The 20,033-nt window shown below is 43.1% G+C and overlaps 1 protein-coding gene across 1 annotated transcript; it reads right to left on the bottom strand.

Annotated features, from left to right (window-relative positions):
- Positions 1–546: 546 nt before the first annotated feature.
- sparc (secreted protein, acidic, cysteine-rich (osteonectin)) lies at positions 547–18,058 on the bottom strand. Its single transcript, XM_080502783.1, has 10 exons — positions 17,966–18,058; positions 8,493–8,558; positions 7,666–7,752; positions 5,330–5,417; positions 4,212–4,333; positions 4,000–4,120; positions 2,440–2,573; positions 2,203–2,351; positions 1,977–2,125; positions 547–1,117 (listed from the first exon to the last, which is right to left on the bottom strand). The coding sequence occupies exons 2-10, from the start codon at positions 8,547–8,549 to the stop codon at positions 1,089–1,091; spliced, it is 936 nt and encodes a 311-aa protein (XP_080358909.1). The 5' UTR covers positions 8,550–8,558; positions 17,966–18,058; the 3' UTR covers positions 547–1,088.
- Positions 18,059–20,033: the final 1,975 nt, after the last annotated feature.

Raw genomic sequence — 20,033 nt, 5'->3', positions numbered from 1 at the left:
TTATACTGTTTATTGATTCCCCCACGAAAGTCAAGTATGAATTTAAAAATGTTGCTTCTTGCATCAAATACTGAAAACCATTTGTCACCAAACCAACTTTGGAACCATCTCTAGTCTGTATATTTAGTTTTTAATGACCTGTTCTAATAACGCTTTAAAGTTTTAAAAGTGTAATTTTTTTATAGAAAAGTCTGTATTCTGAGAAAAATGTATGACTTCTGGTGTTATTCCTTTTCTTTTTATAAAAAAAAACCAAAGAAAAATCAGATTATAAATCAGGCCATGAATTTAAAAAAAAATGCATGTTGGGAAAAGAAACCCAGATAAAGAAGCTGCAAACATATTTTTGGTCTGAAGTTGGCGCCAGTGAGCATGAAAATTGTATGGTTTAAAAGGAGGAGAAAGTGTTTACAAAGGAGTTTGTGGATTATTATTTTGGGGGATTTTAAGCTCATGTTTGGCAAATAAACGGGGACTTTGTTGTATTTCGAGGCTGTAAAAAGCAGCAGACGGACTTCCTGTGTGGCGCTGAGGAAACACACTCACTTCTTTTCAGTCTTTTATTCAGGAGACAGAGACGAGTTGATCTCTCAGTAGAAACATGTTAACAAACTCTCAGCCTGCGAGGTTTTTTCCCCAAAATAAAAACGTTCAGACGTCCCAACAATTCTGCTTTCTACCCGTTTGCATTGATTACACACGCGTGTAAACGCACACACACAAGTAAACACACACCACCACCAAAAGAGCGCACAGACTAAAGGTGTGACGGGCAGGAAGCAAGCAGAGGGAGCGTTTATTTCCACACTTTATTTTCCAATTTACACTTTTGAGTCTCCTCAGACGGTCGGCCAATCGGAACCCAGAAAACATTTACATCAGAGCGCGCGGCGTTTCTTTACTCTCATCGTGTTAGTACAGACTGTGCACGTCTCGGTTGGAATCCTTTCGTAGTGGTATAAGAAGCAAAGGTCTTTATTTAAAAAAATGAACCAAAACAAACAAACAAACAAAAAATAATTAGCCTTTAGCACCAATTTACTGTAATTCTCTGTTTTTAGTCCCGGCATGGGTCCGACCGCAGCCGTTCAGACCACCAGGTCTTTGTCGATGTCCTCTGGAAACACAAAACAACAACACATCAGGGTCTTTGTCCACATCTACTGGTAAACACAACAACAAACACAGATGCAAAAATCCCCAAAATTACATTTATAAATTCTTTTTTGGGGGGAAAAATGAAAAGTAAGCATATTTATTTAGTCCTAAAAAGCTCAAGCTACACATTTTTCATTAAAAAAAATTTCTTCTGGGTTTCAAAGCAAAATTGTTTCCCTTGAAATACATGCGAGTGGATGGGGGTGAAAATCAGTCTCTTTCTTGCGAACAAATATATTCTTAAAGAGAACTGTTCACATACAAAAGCGGCACCTTATTTGAAGCACAAGGTCTGTAGCTACGTTTTGATGTATAATATGATAAGAATGACTAATAAATGTGGCCTCGAGGAAGAGAGAGAGAGACTTTTTTTAAATTACTCGACACCTCTTAACGAACTGTCACTGCACAGTAGATCATTAAAAACTTTTTTTTTAAATCTCTTGAAAACTTTATGAAATTTAGAGGCTCCCAGGTTAAAATTGGTGGAAAATATGCTTCGACAAATGAACGGAGAACAGATGCGGCAAAGTTTTTAAAAATTCAGTCTCTCCCTGAAAGTATGGCGACCTCACCTTGCGCTGAGGATGGAAGGTTTTTTTTTTTTTTTTTGGAGAATTTTTCGGAAACGGCTAGCCGAATCCTTTACAAAGGTCACAGCACTCTATACCCAATTTTTCCCGCTCGTTTTGACGTGATCCAACCAGTTTATGTGCTGATTGTATCTTAAAGAGGCAGGCACAAGAAAAACTTTGAAAAAAAACAAAAACAAAATGAAAGCAAAATAGACACGAATGCCGAGAGAGATCGACACTCACGCTCTTTGATGCCGAAGCAGGCGGCCCATTCCTCCAGGGCGATGTACTTGTCGCTGTCGGAGTCGCACTCCTCGAAGAAGCGAGTGGTGCAGTGCTCCATGGGGATGAGGGGGGCGCGCAGGGGGGACAGCTCAGTGTGGGTCAGATATCTGCGACAAGGAGTCAGCGAGGGTTAAAAAAAGAGTCACTTCCTGGTGAGGGGTATACCTGCCGCCGGTATACGTACCCGTCCACGGGGTGCTGGTCCAGCTGGCCAAACTGCCAGTGCACGGGGAAGATGTACATGTTGTAGTTCTTCTGGAAGTCGTGGGCCAGCAGGTCCAGGGAGTGGTCGCCGGCCTGCAGCCTCTTCTCGTTCTCGAAGATCTTCTTCACCTGGAAGACGCGTCGGCAACAAACGCTCAGCAAGACGAAAAAAAGGCCTTGTGCCTCATCGGGTGGTTTGGAGGCTCGTCCTTCTCACCCTGAGCTTCTGCTTCTCGGTCAGCAGGTTGTTCTCCTCGTCGCGCTCGTACAGGGTGACCAGGACGTTCTTCAGCCAGTCCCTCATGCGCAGGGGGAACTCGTTCAGCTCGCTGTCCATGCAGGTCTCGATCACTGAAACAGACGTTCGGCGTGATTGAGATGTGAAGCTTTGTCTCAAAGCGGGACGGCCGTTTCTTCAGATAATCCAGAGTGGCACCGCGACGTCAGTAAAACATTCATGTCATGTGACTCAATGTTTTGGCCTGGGAACGTGGGTTTCACTTTAAATTCTTATTCAAATGCAATGCAGTCATAGCTGCTTTTGTTGAAATCACTTTATTTCTAACTAAGACACTAATAGAAGAAGAATCTGAACACTGATCTTTGATTTCCTCTAATCCCCTTCGCGAGGCACCTCTCCCATCCGCTTTGTATACAACTTTTTTTTTTGAGTTTTTCTGTTTATGTTTCCTCAAATAAATCCCCAAATCTAATCGATTGGTCCTTGATTGATGACATATCATCCCTGATGATTTCATGCAATTTGAGTTTTTACTAAAAGTTTGTCAAATCATACCAATAAGTACACGCAGACAAAAACGCAACGTTCCACCCAACTATTGTTGGCGGAGATAAATCGTCATCTCACAGATGTTGGGACACGTTCGTACTGAAATCTCTGCGGTGGTGAGTCTTGACCTGATCTCCGTCTGAGCCTGAGAGCTCTGACTGAAGGCCTCGCCCTGCGTGAGTGACTTCAGTCTGAGGACAAGAAAGGAGACGAGTCCCGACGGATCCTCAGCTGCAAGTTCAGAAATCCGCCCGGCACACCCTCTGATCAGACAGAGGACGAACCACAGGGGAACTTTACGCTGATTTAATGTGTTTGTGCCGCATCGCATCGTATCGTGCTGCACCGCGCCGTATCGCATCGCATCGCATCGCATCCTATCCTATCCTATCCTATCCTATCCTATCGTATCGTATCGTATCGTATCGTATCGTATCGTATCGTATCGTATCGTATCGTATCGTATCGCATCGCATCGTATCGTATCGTATCGTATCGTATCGTATCGTATCGTGTCGTGTCGTAACGTACCCTATCCTATCCTATCCTAGCCCAGCCCATCCCATCCCATCCCATCCCATCCCATTGTATCGTATCGTATCGTATCGTATCGTATCGTATCGTATCGCACCGCACCGCATCGCATCGTATCGTATCGTATCGTATCCTATCCTATCCTATCCTATTGTATCCCATCGTATCGTATCCTATCGTATCCCATCGCATCCCATCGCATCCCATCGTATCGCATCGCATCGCATCGTATCGTATCCTATCGTATCGTATCCTATCGCACCCCATCGTATCCTATCCTATCGTATCGTATCGTATCGTATCGTATCGTATCGTATCGTATCGTATCGTATCGTATCGTATCGTATCGTATCGTATCGTATCGTATCGTATCGTATCGTATCGTATCGTATCATACAGTATCGTATCATATCCTATCGTATCGTATTCCTAGGGGGAGGGGGAGGAGCTCACATTTGCAGGGTCCGATGTAGTCCAGGTGCAGCTTGTGGCCCTTCTTGGTTCCCTCCAGGGCGCACTTGGTGGCAAAGAAGTGGCAGGAGGTGTCGTAGGTCTTATTGTCGGTGCCGCAGACCTGGAGGCAAGACGACCGGGGGCCAATCGGATCGTGAGCCTCAAGCGAAATGTTGCGTTCACGTGTTTGCAGGGGAAGTCGGATCACTCACGTGCTCGAAGTTGCCCTCGGCGGCGGGGCAGGTGGTGGGGTCCTGGCACACACACATGGGGATGTTGCTGTCGTCCACCTCGCACACTTTGCCCTTCTTGCAGTGGTGGTTCAGGCAGGGATCTGCAGGAGGGACACGGGAGACGAGAACTCAGACAGCCGGAAGAGAAAATGAGCTCATAAAACACATGGAGTCTGTCTGAAGCGGCTGGCGGGTGAAGGAGTGGATTACAGGGTGGAAAGAAAACCGTTTCCCGTCTGGAGTTTAAACGTCGTCTCGTCATAAAGGAACTTTTCAGCAAGTGACGAGGAAATGTTGACAACTTAATAAAAAAAAAATAAGCACCTTTCAAGCATTTACCAGAAATACTCCAAAAACATTATTTTCCTGGAGCTTGTCTATAAGTCAAGTGTTGCGATGCGTTCAGGTTCAAGAAAATTAAACCCGAAATTTCACTTCTATACAATGCTCAGCAAGCCATGAATAGCACGTTAGGCTACGGAATATTAGAGGTGAACTTTTTTTCTCCCCCATTTTTGTGGCGCCCCCTAGAGGCCACCACAACATTAGCATTTGCCTATATTGTCTAATGGGTGAGCCCGCTCTCACCAATATACTGAAGCAGGATCCTTCAAAATAAAACCACTGGGCAGTTTTCCAGCTGGGACTGGGTTGGTTAAGGAGCTGTTCAGAATGAAGCAGCCGGCTGTGTCTCCTGCTCAGGTATAACATGGTGTACCAGTGTGTCCTGCACTCCTGCGTGTGTGTGTGTGTGTGTGTGTGTGTGTGTGTGTGTGTGTGTGTGTGTGTGTGTGTGTGTGTGTGTGTGTGTGTGTGTGTGTGTGTGTGTGTGTTCCCGCCTCTCACGACACTCACAACCCGTCATTACAGACTCTCACCCTGTCATTACGGGTGTTTGAATTTAGAACTCTGAGGCTTCGATGAACCCGGACGCTTCTGCAGCCGCAGGGCAGAACCACACGGGGGAAGCTGGGTAAGTGTGTGTATGTGTGTGCGTGCGTGTGTGTGTGTGTGTGTGTGTGTGTGTGTGTGTGTGTGTGTGTGTGTGTGTGTGTGTGTGTGTGTGTGTGTGTGTGTGTGTGTGTAGAAAAACTCACTCTCGGCAAGAACGTCTTCGACGACCTCAATGGCTTCGTCAAAGTCTCCGATCTCCACCTGCACCGGGTTGGCCCCGACCTCGGGCTCCTGTAGGAAGAGGTCAGAGGTCAAAGGTCAGAGTTGAGGAGAAGAAGAAGTGTAGTCGGTGTGGAATCTCTTGTAACAGCTTTTATATCCCGATATGGAAATGTGGGTAAAAGAAGACACAGAAAACTGGTCGCTGAAGTCTTTCACTAGTTCAAACTCGCTGTTTATTATATTAATATTTCCGCCATCACACCAGTTGTTGTTGACCGTCAGATACACGCCACCTCCTCTGCACTTCCTCCCTCAAGTTTCTCGCTGGTTATTAAACTGGTTTTCAAATTTGTTTAAACTGGCTATTAAATATGTTTCTCATGAGAGTTTAAGGCCTTAGTTACAGTTGTTTTGATTGAAATTTGACCGTTTATTTAAAAAAGAAAAAAAAACTGGCTTCCAACTGGTCTTATTCCGGTTTTCCAACCAGTTTGACAGTGGTATTATTCAGTATTCTATGCAGATTTTAAAATTGTTTTCAATCTGCTTTTCAAAGAGCTTTAGAAAGAATTTATATGTCTTAGTGCTTGACGACAAACTAATGTTGAACTGGTTTCTAACTCATTTAAAACTCATTTGTGCTTCAGTCATTTGAAACAACTTTCCCTCTGATTTCCAAAACTGTCTTTTAAAAAGAGCTTTCCAAACTGGTGTTTTGTTTTTTTTCCCCCAGCATTTTTAACAGTTCATCTGAGTTATTCTTACGTTTCACATTCGTTTCTTATGTCCTGTTTGCACGACGTTTCAATTAAAAATGCATTTTTTTTTTTGCGTTTTCACATTTACACCCATTTACATGGCAATGGCAGAAATGCTGAACATGAAGTAGTTCGCATGCCAGGCCACAAGTTGGCACTGTTGGTTGTTTTTTTGTAAAGAAACCACAGCGAGCAATACACTCTAAACGTTAACAACCACGAGTAGACGTTCATTTCTATGGACGATACGCCCTCGTCGTGTTTAACGCCGAAGCTTTCAGCTTCTTCGTGGTTCTGAAGACTGACGTGAGTCTCAGACGTTTCCAGACTTTGATGAGGTGGAAGATCAGATCGGATCCTCGGTTCGTTCTGTTTCTAGCCTCACGCATCTGGAGTGGATCGTCCCTGACGGGCGGCTCCACACAGAGAAACCACAAGAAAATAAAAAAATAAACACTTCCCGAGAGGCTAAAGTTAGCAGCGGTGGGATCGCGGCGAACTTCGTTCACAGAAACAGCTGGAGGGACGTCACCGCTTCACCCTCATGTTTCAAAATAAAAGCCTCCATCCAAACATCAAATTTTCCGGTTTAATTTCCCCTCTGATTCGATTAACTTTGTGACGATCAAAAGAGAATCCACAAAAGCTGTTTTTAGCTTCTACGGAAAATCAGACGTTTTGTTGAGATGATTGATTTTTGATTTTTGATTTTTTTTCCCGGTTTCAATCAGGAGGAACAAAACGTGCAGCTTCTGATGAGGATTTCCTCTGTGGCTCAACGTGGTGTTCGTGAGAAAGTACAATATCCGCATTATAGAGCATCTTCCTCCCACTACTGTAACTATTAAAGTAAATCTTAAGCGTTCATTTGAACTACTGTGGACGAGCCAGTCCTCCACGTTTACAAATCCCAGCAGTGAATTCACGACCAGGCCATCAGCCGTACAATATCAAGAATGTTCTGCTGCTAAACGTTGGCCAGAGCAGGTTTTGGCTCCGAGGGAGAACATCTGCTTGAGTTCACGCTAAATTAGTCCCTGCAGCTCTTCTTAGGAAACATGTTTTGTCTGTTTTTTTTCCCCCGACTCCTCCGGAAAAGCTTCTGGTACAGCTGCAATGTCCGAGATGAAAACAAGATGGGGACGTGAGAAAGAAGTAAAAAGTGTGGAGAATCAGGAAACGGAAACATTTGAGGAATAAAAAGGAACTTTTTCGTTCTGATCCTGGCGTAAAAAAATAATAATAATAATAATAGAAGTCCCTTCAAATGAATGGACGTCAGTTGGTTTGCACTCTGCACAACAAACTGTATGTTCTATTAGTCCAAAATAGGAATGTTCAGTTTTATACACGCCCATTAATCTAGGATTAGTCAGTCTAAAACCTCCGGGCTTATTTATTCTAGGAATCATGGGACGACTGGGAAGAAGCACACGGCGACAGGAATACAAACATTTCCCCTCATTTACGGGCTCAGTGGGAAGAATGAAAGAGTTATGTTAGATGCGTTTCAATAAAACAAAACAAAACAAAACTGACGTCAGAAGATTTGGACTGACCTCAACGATGGGCTCGTCCTCAAAGGTCTCCTCAGCTACCAGCTCCTCCTCCACCACAGGTTCCTCCACAATGACCTCCTCCTCAGTCTGGCACACACACACACACACACACACACACACAGTAAATACTCAATACGTAAACAAAGTAATATCTCTCTCTAATTAAACAGATATTCAGAATTCTCTATTTTCTCAGAAGTTACGCGACACACGTTATCGTACGTAAAATAACCTTTCTTGTACAAGCAATAGTCTAATCCAGGGGTGTGAAACATGAGGGCCGTGGACTAAAACCAGCCAACGACGAGGCTCCAACATGACCAATCCGCCAAGCAAATAGTCCAAATTTCTGATTTTATTCTCATTTGTTTGACATTTCGTTGTATTTTGAACCAAAAATTATAATTAAAATTGGATTTATGTAGAGATTTGAGTCATTTTCAGTTGATCAACTGTTTGATTTGTGCAAATTAGATCTACAACAACAAATACAACAGAAAAGGTAAAATTTAAAAGGCATTAAGGGACTATTTTAAAGTAGAGCCCACTCAAGATGAGATTGGCCTCTGAGCGAAAATGAGTTTGATGAAGTTGATCTGAAAACAACTTTCATGATGCAATGAAAACATTTCACATCCTACTAAACCAATAAATCTATATTAAACATTGAATAACCTGAATTAAAATTCAGCTTTAACTATCAATTCTGATTCTGAATTCTGAATACACACACGCACACACACACACACACACACACAGGAAAGGAGACCCACAAAGGAAGGAGCTTTTCTCATAAAGGAGTAAATAAACCCTGCGGTGTGACTCACAGGAGCAGCCATGGCGTGGCCAGCCAGGCACAGGAGGAAGACGATCCACACCCTCATCTTCAAAGTCTGTGGAGACCAACACACACACACACAATTTTTATTCTTCATGTAAAGAAGCCAAGCCGAACTCCACAGCTGGTTTCATTTCAGCGGCCACATTTTTTCCCCTGAGGAAGATTAACATGGAAGAATAACCCAACGGGAATGGGAGGAGGTGAGTTTTCTCAGGGAGCCGTGTATCAACAAACCCCAGAATAACGTATTTAATGATGGACGGCAGCGACTCACAAGCTGAACGCGTAGCGGGAAACGCTTTGGATCATAAAAATGACATGTTAAAGGGCAGAATTGACTAAATAATAAACCCAAATGTGGCAAAAGGTGAACAAAATAAATGTCTAAAATGAAATGTGAAAACATACAAATTCATAAATATCCGTCTCTCGGTTCTTACAAGGAAAAATCTTCTCTACTCTTTAGCATTAGCATTTCTGAGACGTGCATCTTCACCGACGAGCAGCTACAGCTAATGCTAAAGCACAACCAACACTCAGTGAGAACGGATCGTCAGCATTCATGTAACAAGTTTCAAACTCACTGAGGAACAGTCAGCATTAGCATTTTCTGAACCTAAGAGCGGCTATCACTAATGCTAAAACAAACCGTTACTCGGTGACGACAGATTTTCAACTTTTGTTATGCCGAAAAAAACCCAAAAGTAAGAACTTTCAAACTCATTGAGCAACTGGTAGCTTTAGCATTAGCATTTTAGAAACTCTTATGAGCAGCTACGGTAATCGCTAATGCTCACGCAAGCCGTCACTCAGTGAGAACAGATAATCAACTTTTGTTATATACAACGAAAGTAACATGTTTTTTTTCCCCCGAGAGTAACAGTTGGTTACTGGCTACTGCTAATGCTAATGCTAAACGCTAAACATGGGCTCAGTAAGCAGAACAGGGAGACTCAGGTTCTATATTTCCATCGTCGGCAAAGCAACAAGTCATTCGTACTTCAGTAACTGTGACTGAATAAGTAATCGCTTACTTTCGGGATGCGCAACATGAATACATGTGACGTTTAAGACGTTTCCATTTTTCTCAGACCTGCTTTGGTGTTTGACTGAAAAACAGACGTAATGGAAGGTCGACAAAGAGCTCAGTCTGCGGTGTGTTTACTGACACCTGCAGACGAAGCCGCTGTGTGTGTGTGTGTGTGTGTGTGTGTGTGTGTGTGTGTGTGTGTGTGTGTGTGTGTGTGTGTGTGTGTGTGTGTGTGTGTGTGTGTGTGTGTGTGCGTGTGCTCAAACATTTTTTTCAACCTCAGGCTACGTTTTCTCACTCCTCCGGGGATGGAAAGTAAAAAGGAGAGACCACAGGGTTCGTATTCACACACGCACACACGCACACACGCACACACACACACACACACACACACACACACACACACACACACACACACACACACACACACACACACACACACACACACACACACCTGTAAACCTCCAGACAGATTTTGGTCATGGTCCTGCTCCACCTTTAACACAAAACTACATCCACACGTAAACATTCCCTCTTTACAAGAACTAAAATAAATCCAACTCACAAACAGATTCTTGGGTTTTAATCCAGATGAAATGCCTTCAACCCTGAAACTACATCGATCCATCGTGGTCATGTGACCCTGACGTCAGCTTGAGATGATTATTGTTGGTTTGTGACTCCCTCTGGTAATTTTTCAGCCTCGACTGCAGCCGTTTAGTGTCACTAAACTGAGCCCAGATGCTTTTCCGAGTGACGACACGAGTGACTATACTCACATGCTGTTCTACAGATATGAAAAAAGCAGAACAGAGTGTCTGCAGTAGTGTAGAGAGAGGCAACATGTCAGAATTTAATATATTTTCCTCCAGGGGAAGCGACATTCCGTAGCCTTTAACTCCCAGCTGCTCACACAAAAATCACTGCGCTATTAGCAGGAAAAACCAACACCATATATAGTCATTTAAGTCAGCGTTAATGACTGTAAAACATAATCATTTGCTAAGCTGTTGCTTTTAGCGGCCTGTGCGGTCTGTGGTGAGGTGGAGCTGTGCACAGCCGTGTTGCATAAATCTTCTAAATCCTGCAGTCTGCCGCATGGCGCAGTTTGGGTTTTTTTTTCAATCCATCCAGAATGTGGTGGAAAACATGAAATATTTCTGAGGCAGACTTCATTTCCTGTGATATATGAGAGCGGGATCTTCTCTCTCCCTCCCTCCCCTGCTTCTCGTTCTCTTCTCTCTCAGCCAGGAAATAAGGACTGCTTTGTTTGGAAACGAGGCGCTGCACTGTTTGGTCTGCTGCTCCTTTTTGCCAACACTTATCTGTCTCCCCCCTCTTTTGATGGCGACTCGGTGAGAAAACATGTTATCGGCATCAGGACGTCTGGTGTGTACGGACAGTTTCAGCAGATCAGACATAAGCTGTGAGGACATTTGACAGTGTTTCAAGTCAAAACACATGCAATTTTGCATTTTTGAAATCAATGTTGACACGTAAACAGTAGTAAAGCTGATAATTATGTCGTTCTCATGTTGGGCCATGAGGTGGCGCTGTTGTTGGTTGTCGTGACGAAGCCACACGCTATGAAACTTAACTCGACTCAACTAGAAAACTACCCAGAAGTCCCAGGAGAACATGTACAGGGAGTCTTGACCCTCTAGAGGTCGTCATTGTTGTTATCGTCCATTTAATCGTACATGTGCACAAGAACTATTTTTGCACAGTCGCAGCATTTCATTTCCCCCCCGACAACGCAGAGACAGAGTCGGAGCATTTTTTTCAAAACGTTAAATCTTCAGCGACTTTGAGCACCGATGTCGTGTAAGCAAACGCTACAAAGGTTGGTTTTTGGGTTGTTGTTTTTTTTTAATGTTTTTTGGTTGCACTGTTCAGAACTGCTTCTAATAGTCTTTTTCTTTCATCATGGGTTTTCATGATGTTTCTACATTTTACGCTTGTTGATTTTATAATATGATGACGTGAAGTGTCTTTGAATGCCTTAAAAAGCACTGTAGAAATAAGATGTTATTTATACATTTTTTTGTTTTATTTTATTTTATTTTACTTTACTTTACTTTATTTTATTAAATTAAATTAAATTAAATTAAATTAAATTAAATTAAATTAAATTAAATTAAATTAAATTAAATTAAATTAAATTAAATTTTATTTATCTAACCCTAACCCTTTATTTTATTTTATTTTTCCCAATTGTTTGTATTATTATTATTATTATTATTATTATTATTATTATTATTATTATTATTATTATTATTATTATTATTATTATTATTATTATTATTATTATTATTATTATTATCATCACTGTTCTTTGTACTGCTGAAAAATGGAAAAACTTCTTTTTTATTGCTCGGAGCCACTGAAAACGTAACGTTTTGAAAACGGCTCCCATGGTGGAACTTTTTCAAAACACTCCATGTAGATGGAGGAAACGCTGCTCCCGTGCAATGCACACTGCGTAGGCCATCGTAAACAGTTGTTGTGCACACGCTCAGTAGATGGACAACAACAACAAACATGGCGGCCTCCAGAGTGTCACGACTCCCAGTCCATGTCCTCCCGGTACTTTGTAGCTGTCTCCATAGTAACAATCAAACTTGGTGGTCTGTCCACTGGAATGTGTCGTCGTTAATGTGTATGATGTATTCTTCTCTGCTCCGTGTGTGTGTGTGAGTGTGTGTGTGGCTTCATTACAAACACACACAACAGCACCTACTAGTGGCTCGACAATGTCGCCTCACCGTCTTCACAGCGGGGCCTCATTCTGTCAGCGATAACGCACGGCTAAACTAATAAGTTCCCGCGGTAAAGCCCTTCGTTGAGCTCCTGAGTGGGATTATCAGAGCAAGACAAGGTCAACAAATCTGTTCCTCCGGGGGTTTTCTGTCAAACACATGAAATCATTTCACGTTCGCTCTCTCCGATCAGGAATCAAGCCCAAGTTCAACTGAGTAGAAAAATAAATAAAAAAAAGTGACTCTGTGCTTCTGTTACCTGCCAGATTTTGACACAGTTTGCGAGAGCTCAGTGGGGATAATGAGCCGGGTGCATACTCTGGATTCCTGCTGCCGCGAACAAAGTTCAGCCGTTCAAACCAACAAGGCACCAGTCGGCGCTCCTACGGCCGGCGTGTCGGCGCACGGCGAGGAGGTGAAGCTCCCCCCCCGGAGGCAGGACTCGAATACTTTTGGAGGGGTGAAAGGAGTGTTTCTCCTCCGGTGTGTTTGCTTTAACGAGCCCGTGACACGAAACGTTCTGCGAATGGAAACACGTTCCTTCACATCTCGACGCCGACCTTCAAGTCGACGCGTTCCTCCGGCGGCTTTCCGTCGGAGTGAAGGAGTGTTCAGGGAGGAACGGCCAGAAAACTTCCAATATTAATCTTTAAAGGCCTTTTAACAAGCTCAGATATGATTAAAATACATGATGATGAGTATTTTTGATTTATGTGTTTCTCACAGGATTAAAATCCACTGTGTTTCCTGAAATGACGGTTCAAATGTCTTTTTTTGTTTTGGAATGGAGAAGAAGTCTCTGAAACTGACATGAATCAGTCTTCAGTTTTGAGAATTAATTGTTTGTGTTCTGTTGCTTTAATTGTAGAAGTTTTACTTGTATCGTGTACCGGGTTGAACTTCAGATGAGAGAACCTTCAATCACAAATTACAAGAAATTGTTGTACATTGACAAAATAAGTTGACGGAAATTGTTTTTGTTGTTGTTTTTGTTTGTTTGTTTGTTTTAATTTTGCTTTCTGTTTTTGTTGCATCATGTATTTGGTTGAGCGAATAAACTTAGTACTATTTAAAAAATAAAATAAAATAAAATAGAATGTTAATAGAATGTCTTTATTGTCATTGAAACACAATGACATTGTAAGGTGCAGTCCTCTTTAAAGTGCTGTTTTATAAAAAATATAAAATATAAAAGAATGTGCTGATAAACAAAAATGTATTAAAAATAAATGTAATTAAAATTAAATTAAATTAAATTAAATTAAATTAAATTAAATTAAATTAAATTAAATTAAATTAAATTAAATTAAATTAAATTAAATTAAATTAAAATAAATAAATAAATAAATAAATAAATAAATAAATAAATAAATAAATAAATAAATAAATAAATAATAAATAAATAAAAAAAGAAATAAAGAAAGAAAGAAAGAAAGAAAGAAATAAATACATACATACATAAAATAAAATAAAAAACATGCTTCATATCACACATTCACAATAAATAGGTATTTATTTATACATTCACAATAAATAGTACTTTTTGTGAATGTATAATATGGAGCATGTTTAAAGTGACATACATTTATCCAAAATATCTGCTTTTATTGGAAAAGTCTCAGTCAGTGGCTTTATTTTAGCTGTTTTGAAAAGTGAAAAATATTCCTCGTATACATTTTTGAAATAGAAATATGGAAGAACCCCCCCCCCCCCCGACATGTTTTATGCTGTTATTGGAACAAAAGCGAAAGATGTTTAAAAAGCGGAGTGAGACTTTCCACTACTGCTCCCCGGGCCTGCTGCTCGTCGACGTCGTGGACGTGGTGGAAAACTACCTGGACCGGTGTTTGAGTTGGAGGGACGTCGTGTTCCCGGTCGCACGTCCGACTCGGCCGCACGTGGGGACGTCACGGCCCGAAAAACAAACTATTGCTTTTGGACGGCGGCGGCGGCGGTCAAACAGGGCAGAGAGGGAAGACTTCAGGCCTCATGAAGGCCGCCCTTCTTCCCCCCGCAGGGCCGCTTCGTTTTTTGGGGGAGGCGTGTTTGGGTAAAGCGAGCGCAAACTCGGGACGGAGGAAAACAACCCGAAGTCGTCAGGGACACAGAGGCCCGCCTCACTTTCTCTCTTGTTTTCTGTCTTCTTCTTTTTTTCTTTTTTTTCTCCGTCTCCACCAACTCGGACGGATTTAGAGACATTCCTCCCACTTCTCCTCGGTGACATAACGATCGGCTGCACAAACACACGGCAGGTAAACAGGCCAGGAGGAAAGGAAAAAAAAAAAGTGGGAGAATGAACAGTGGTTTCCTCTGTCTGGGACCTGCTGCCAACCAGACACACCTGATCCCTGCTCCGTCATCCTCACATCCCAAAGATCATTCAGTAAAATGTCAGAAAACCCTAGAGTCTGAACTCAGATATCAGCTGCCATCCCCGAAGTGGAAGACTCGTGGAAGGGTCGAAGGTCAAGCAGGTGCCAGGATCCGCTGTGGCTGTTTGGTCGGGGGGGGGGGGGGGGGTAGAACGGAGGAGGACGCCTCACGGACTTGACTCATTCGGAGTCGTCCTCAAGGGTTTTTTTTGCGTTTGTTTCCGTTGGATTCGCAGAACGAGCGAGGGAACCCGCCCATCATCTGCCCTGATGATGTCACGTTGGAAGTGCTATGACAGACCTAAGGTGTTGGCCGGTCGTCTGGAAGGGTTCGATTCTCCCATCCGTCAAGACACGGATCCCCAAACTGCCCCCAAACTGATCGACTGTCTCACGTCTTGCGCCGAATCGATCCGTTGGAAGCGAGACACTGAACCCTAAACTGATCCCAGTGGATGATTGTCTGTGTGAACGTGTGCATGAATGGGTGAATGTGGCTACCGCTGCCCGGTTAGATCAGCGGAAAAGCGCTATAAGCGAACTCTTTATCAAGATTCGTTAGATAACTGGAATCTGTGCTGTTAAGTTAGCTTGAGAGCTAATCAGATGACGACTCGTTGACCTGGTGACGATGAAAACCCCGTCGCTTTGTCACTTCGGTTACGTGAATGTCACAAGAGTCGTGTCTCATGAAAGAGTCAGTGACGGACAACGACAAACAGAGGAGATGAAAGCGGCATTAGCGGGAACAAAGAGCTCCGTGAAGCCGGCATTAAAAAAAACAAAACATCACATGAAAACTCTCATACAGAAAAGAGGAGTGAATCAAAGCAAAATGCACTGGTGGCTGGATGAAAGAGGACGAAGGGTGTGGGGGGGGGGGGGGGGGGGGGGACTCGTCACAGAGTCTCTGGACAAAAGCGGCGTTGTACCAGGAGAGACACAAAAAAACTCTCCGAAGACGGAATCCGGCAAGACAGCGACACAAACATGGAGGGATTTGTTCCCATGAAGGGAGCCACTGAGAGGCCAGGTACTCAGATTACACAGATCCTGCCTCTTCCTTAAACGCCCTCCTCTTCCTCTTTGTGCAGGTCGACTGCAGCTGAAAACGATCCTTTGTGCTTAGGGGGGGTGTGGGGTGGGGTGGGGTGGGGGGGGATTAGCCTGAATGCTAACTCATAATCTAACATTTTTCTCCAGGAAACACCTGACTTGAGGTTCCGCAGCTTTTATTTCCTCGGGAACTGAAATGTAACCCTCTTGGAGCTCACTTTAGTCTGCGCCGGGCGCTGGACGCTCTCTATTCTACTGAACACTCTCTATTCTACTGAACACTCTCTATTCTACTGAACACTCTCTATTCTACTGAACACACTCTATTCGACTGAACACTCTCTACTCTACTGAACACACTCTATTCTACTGAACACTCTCTACTCTACTGAACACACTCTATTCTACTGAACACGCTCTATTCTACTGAACAAACTCTATTCTACTGAACACACTCTATTCTACTGAGCACTCTCTATTCTACTGAACAAACTCTATTCTACTGAACACTCTCTATTCTACTGAACACATGCTATTCTAGTGAACACACTCTCAAAAACACAGGAACAGAAACCGCTGCGAACACGCAGACCTCGAATCCATCGCCCTCTGTAATTTGACACCAGCTTCACTGGCCGAATCCTTTGTAATCAATACGTATTATGGTGTTCATTCGGGCTTGTAATTTGACGCCAGTCTCGTTTGCATGCTGCATTTAAATCAGTATTTCAAGAAAAACTTTTTTTTAATTTCCCCTCAACATTTAGACTTAAATTTCACATGTAGATGTCTGAGATTTTTGTGTTCAGAAGGAAAATTACAGTTGAAACGGCTTAAAATATGGGAATTGGCTTGTTTTTAAGATCTTTTTTTAAAAGATTTGTTCAACTTCTGGTGCGGTGGATGTTTTCCAACACAGACTTTATTCCACCAGACTTTTTTTTTCTTTTTTTTTCTAACTAAAAAAGTCCAGATGTCGATATTTCCTCTCATCGGGGTCAGATCATTCTGCACCTTTAACACAGTCCAAACACTTTTTTTCTCTTTTTAATCTCTACTCGTGGTAAAGAATCAACAGATACGACAGTAATCCGATTACTCTGAGAATAAAGGAGCAGGAATCCGATTACTCTCTGACAGTCCTGAAAACTCACAAACTTGCACAAACAGCTGGTAACCGGTCACCATGGCAACCCACATTCCTTTACAGGGGAGTAATGAGAGAGGGGGAGTCGCAGAGGGAGGAAAGTGGGGGGGAGGTTGGGGTGGGGGCTCCCATTACTCTATCAGGCTTTGTTCAAATCTCCTCCTCCTTCATCCCCTCTTTCCTCCCCTCTTTCTTTTCGGTGTGCGAAACCTCATTTAAACAATAAAGCCGTTATACGACAAAGTGGATTTGTTGTAAAGATGAAGTCAAATCAAATAAACTTTCAATGTCTAACTTATATGTCTTCACCTCCACTGCTTCTCCTCCTCCTCCTCCTCCTCCTCCTCCTCCTCCTCTTCCACCTTTTCTTTACTTTTCTTTGTTTGCAAACTTTATTTGCTGATCTCTTTTTGCACAAACAGCACAGATGTTAAAATGCACCAAGAATATCTAAACTCAGCACATTTATTGAGGGAAACATAAAAAAAAAATAAATAAAGAATACAAATAAATCTAATTTAAACACCGGCACGACTCGGCATCGCTCCTCCTCCTCCTCCTCCTCCTCCTCCTCCTCCTCCTCCTCCTCCTCCTCCTCCTCCTCCTCCTCTTCATCCAGTGCCGATGTGGCACACAATGAACCCTCATTATTGCAGATTGTTTGTCTGCAGGCTGTGATTTACTGACTGTATATACACTCACACACACACGCACACACACACACACACACACGCACACACACACACACACACACACACACACACACACACACACACACACACACACACACACACACACACACACACACACACACACACACACACACACACACACACGCACACTACCTTGTGTGATAGCTGCATTAAATCTGCATTAAAAACCCATCACTTCCATCTGATTTAAAAGATCAAGTTATTTCTGCGGGCGACACACCGACCCCACATCTTTTTTTAAAAAAACAAACTTTCTGCAGGTTCAAACTGGTAAAAGTTCTGCTTTTGCCCATGAATACTGACTAAAACATCAACCCCCAAAAAAACCTCTTGAGATGCAGTGACGTGACGCGTGTGAGTCTGGTTGTTCAGGTCGTCTTACCTTCAGCCTGTCAAGAGCAGAAACACCCAGAAAAGAAGTCAGCTGTGTTGACGGCCCGAGACGATCTGACAACTTCACCAGCTTCACAGGCAGCACATCTCCAGTGGGACGTCCCAGTCTGGACCTCCCCTCCCCTCCTGCCCCCGGGTGTGGCTTCTGGAGAAATCTGCAACTCCCACAGTCTCTGGCTCTGGTCGTCCAAAAGCCGGAGAGGAAACTAACCTGCAGATTTGGGTTTTTTTGACGTGTGAAGCTGAAAAAGAGAGAAGTTTTGAAAGATCAGTTATTTTCCTCTCGTCAAAAAATGTCATAAAATAGAGAAACTTGAAATAGTGACACAAAACACAACGCTTCGGAACGAATACAAATCATTTCCGCCATTAAACGCTATTGACTTCAGAAGAATCCAGTTCTACACTGAAATAATAATCCAATAGCAAAGGGGAAAAAAAAAAAAAAAAAAAGTTTGGTTCGGCACCAGAAATAAACAAAATGTAATCCAGCATCTGAGGTCCCAAGGCCGAATCCAGCTCCAAATATAGGACCAATCCAGTACCAGACACACAAACTATATTCTGGCACTAAAGACAACACAGTAGAGACCAGTACCAAAGATACCATGGTAAGACAGCATGAGTACAAATCCATTACCAGAGGCAAAATATAGAATTCAGTATCAGAAGCTGCAGAACCATAAACAGTGAAATTCTGCATGAGACAAAAAAAAGCTTGGAACAACTCCACTACCAGAGATCACAAAGTACATTTCAACATCAGGGAACATAACATAGATCCCAGTACCAGAGGCATTATAGTAGAACCTTTATAAGAGACATTTATCTATAATTCAGCAACAAAATCTACAATTTAGATTCCAGTATCAGACACAGCAAAGTAGAAAATAGTTCCAAATACTATAAAAATCTACATTCAGGACAAGAAACAACTGAGAAGAGTTCAGTATCACAAACAAGAAAGATAAATTGTGTATTAAAAACAATATAGAAAACGTGAGAACCAAGGACGGAAGGAAGTGCAATTCAGTGCAAAACAACATATAGATCCTTATACTAGAGGTGAGAACTGGGACTCCGGTACCAGAGACTCCAGTACCAGAGACTCCAGTACCAGAGGCTCCAGTGCCAGAGACTCCAGTACCAGATACTCCAGTACCAGAGGCAGCAGCACAGATTCTAAATCTAAAGGCCGTGAAGTCCAGAAGCTGCAGATCTTGACGGTGCCTCCACTGTGCCTTGCTGTAGTGAGTCTGTACGTTAGCTTTTTTAATGTTATTTCATTCCTTTCTTGTATATTCTTCTATTTCTTTGTCTCTTTTTTTGTAGATATTTCTTACTAATCGTGAAAAGCCAGAACTGATTCATATTAAACTGGTTCATTTTAAAATTTTTCCTGTCCCTGAAGTGACTCATGGAGCTTCTTGTGGGACGATTCAGTCCGTCGGTCCTCCGGAAAAACTTTCCCATCTTGTTGTGAGTCAGAGGTCAGACACCTGCCGGGCGGCGGAACAGGCAGGAGCAGTCGATCGCTTATCCTCACTCACTCTGCTTTGGCGGTGGTGGAGAAGGAGGAGGAGGAGGTGGTGGGGGAGGGGGAGGGGGTGGTGCTTTTTCCCACAGAAAGCAGACCTGAGCTGATGTGAAGAACAGCTGGATGACGGGGGGAGAGGGAGGGGAGGGGGGGGGGGGGGGGGGGGCGTGCGACGTGGCGTTTTCCATTCTGACTGTAAGCCGAGGATGGAGGAGACACAGAGGGGGGAGGAGGAGGAGGGGGGAGGAAAGGGTGGAGGAGGTGTTGTAATAACGTGACTCTCTCTCCTCCCACACCACTTATTCTCTCCTTCGCTCGTTACTGTGAGGACATTTTCTTCTTTTACTTTTCTCTCTCGCTCACCCCCCCCCCACCTCTGCAGACGTGGCAGTGGGTCTCTGAGGATTTGAGCTGCAGAGCTGTAATTATTCTTTGGTGCGGTTGCATGAAGCTGCAGGTCTGATGACCGTGATGTCTCCACACGCCCCAGTCTGCGCCACGTTTTAACACACACACACAC

Source organism: Blennius ocellaris, assembly GCF_963422515.1.
Source record: "Blennius ocellaris genome assembly, chromosome: 9".
NCBI lineage: Eukaryota > Metazoa > Chordata > Actinopteri > Blenniiformes > Blenniidae > Blennius > Blennius ocellaris.
Note: the sequence above shows the minus strand (reverse complement) of the source record. Positions and strands in the feature narration are given on the sequence as shown.

Bases quoted from the DNA above. Each gene is read 5' to 3' on its own strand.
- sparc (XM_080502783.1), bottom strand. From the start codon at position 8,549: ATGAGGGTGTGGATCGTCTTCCTCCTGTGCCTGGCTGGCCACGCCATG. The intron at 7,753-8,492 runs GTGAGTCACACC...TGTGTGTGCCAG, and splicing joins GCCACGCCATGGCTGCTCCT to ACTGAGGAGGAGGTCATTGT. The intron at 2,352-2,439 runs GTGAGAAGGACG...CGCGTCTTCCAG, and splicing joins CCGAGAAGCAGAAGCTCAGG to GTGAAGAAGATCTTCGAGAA.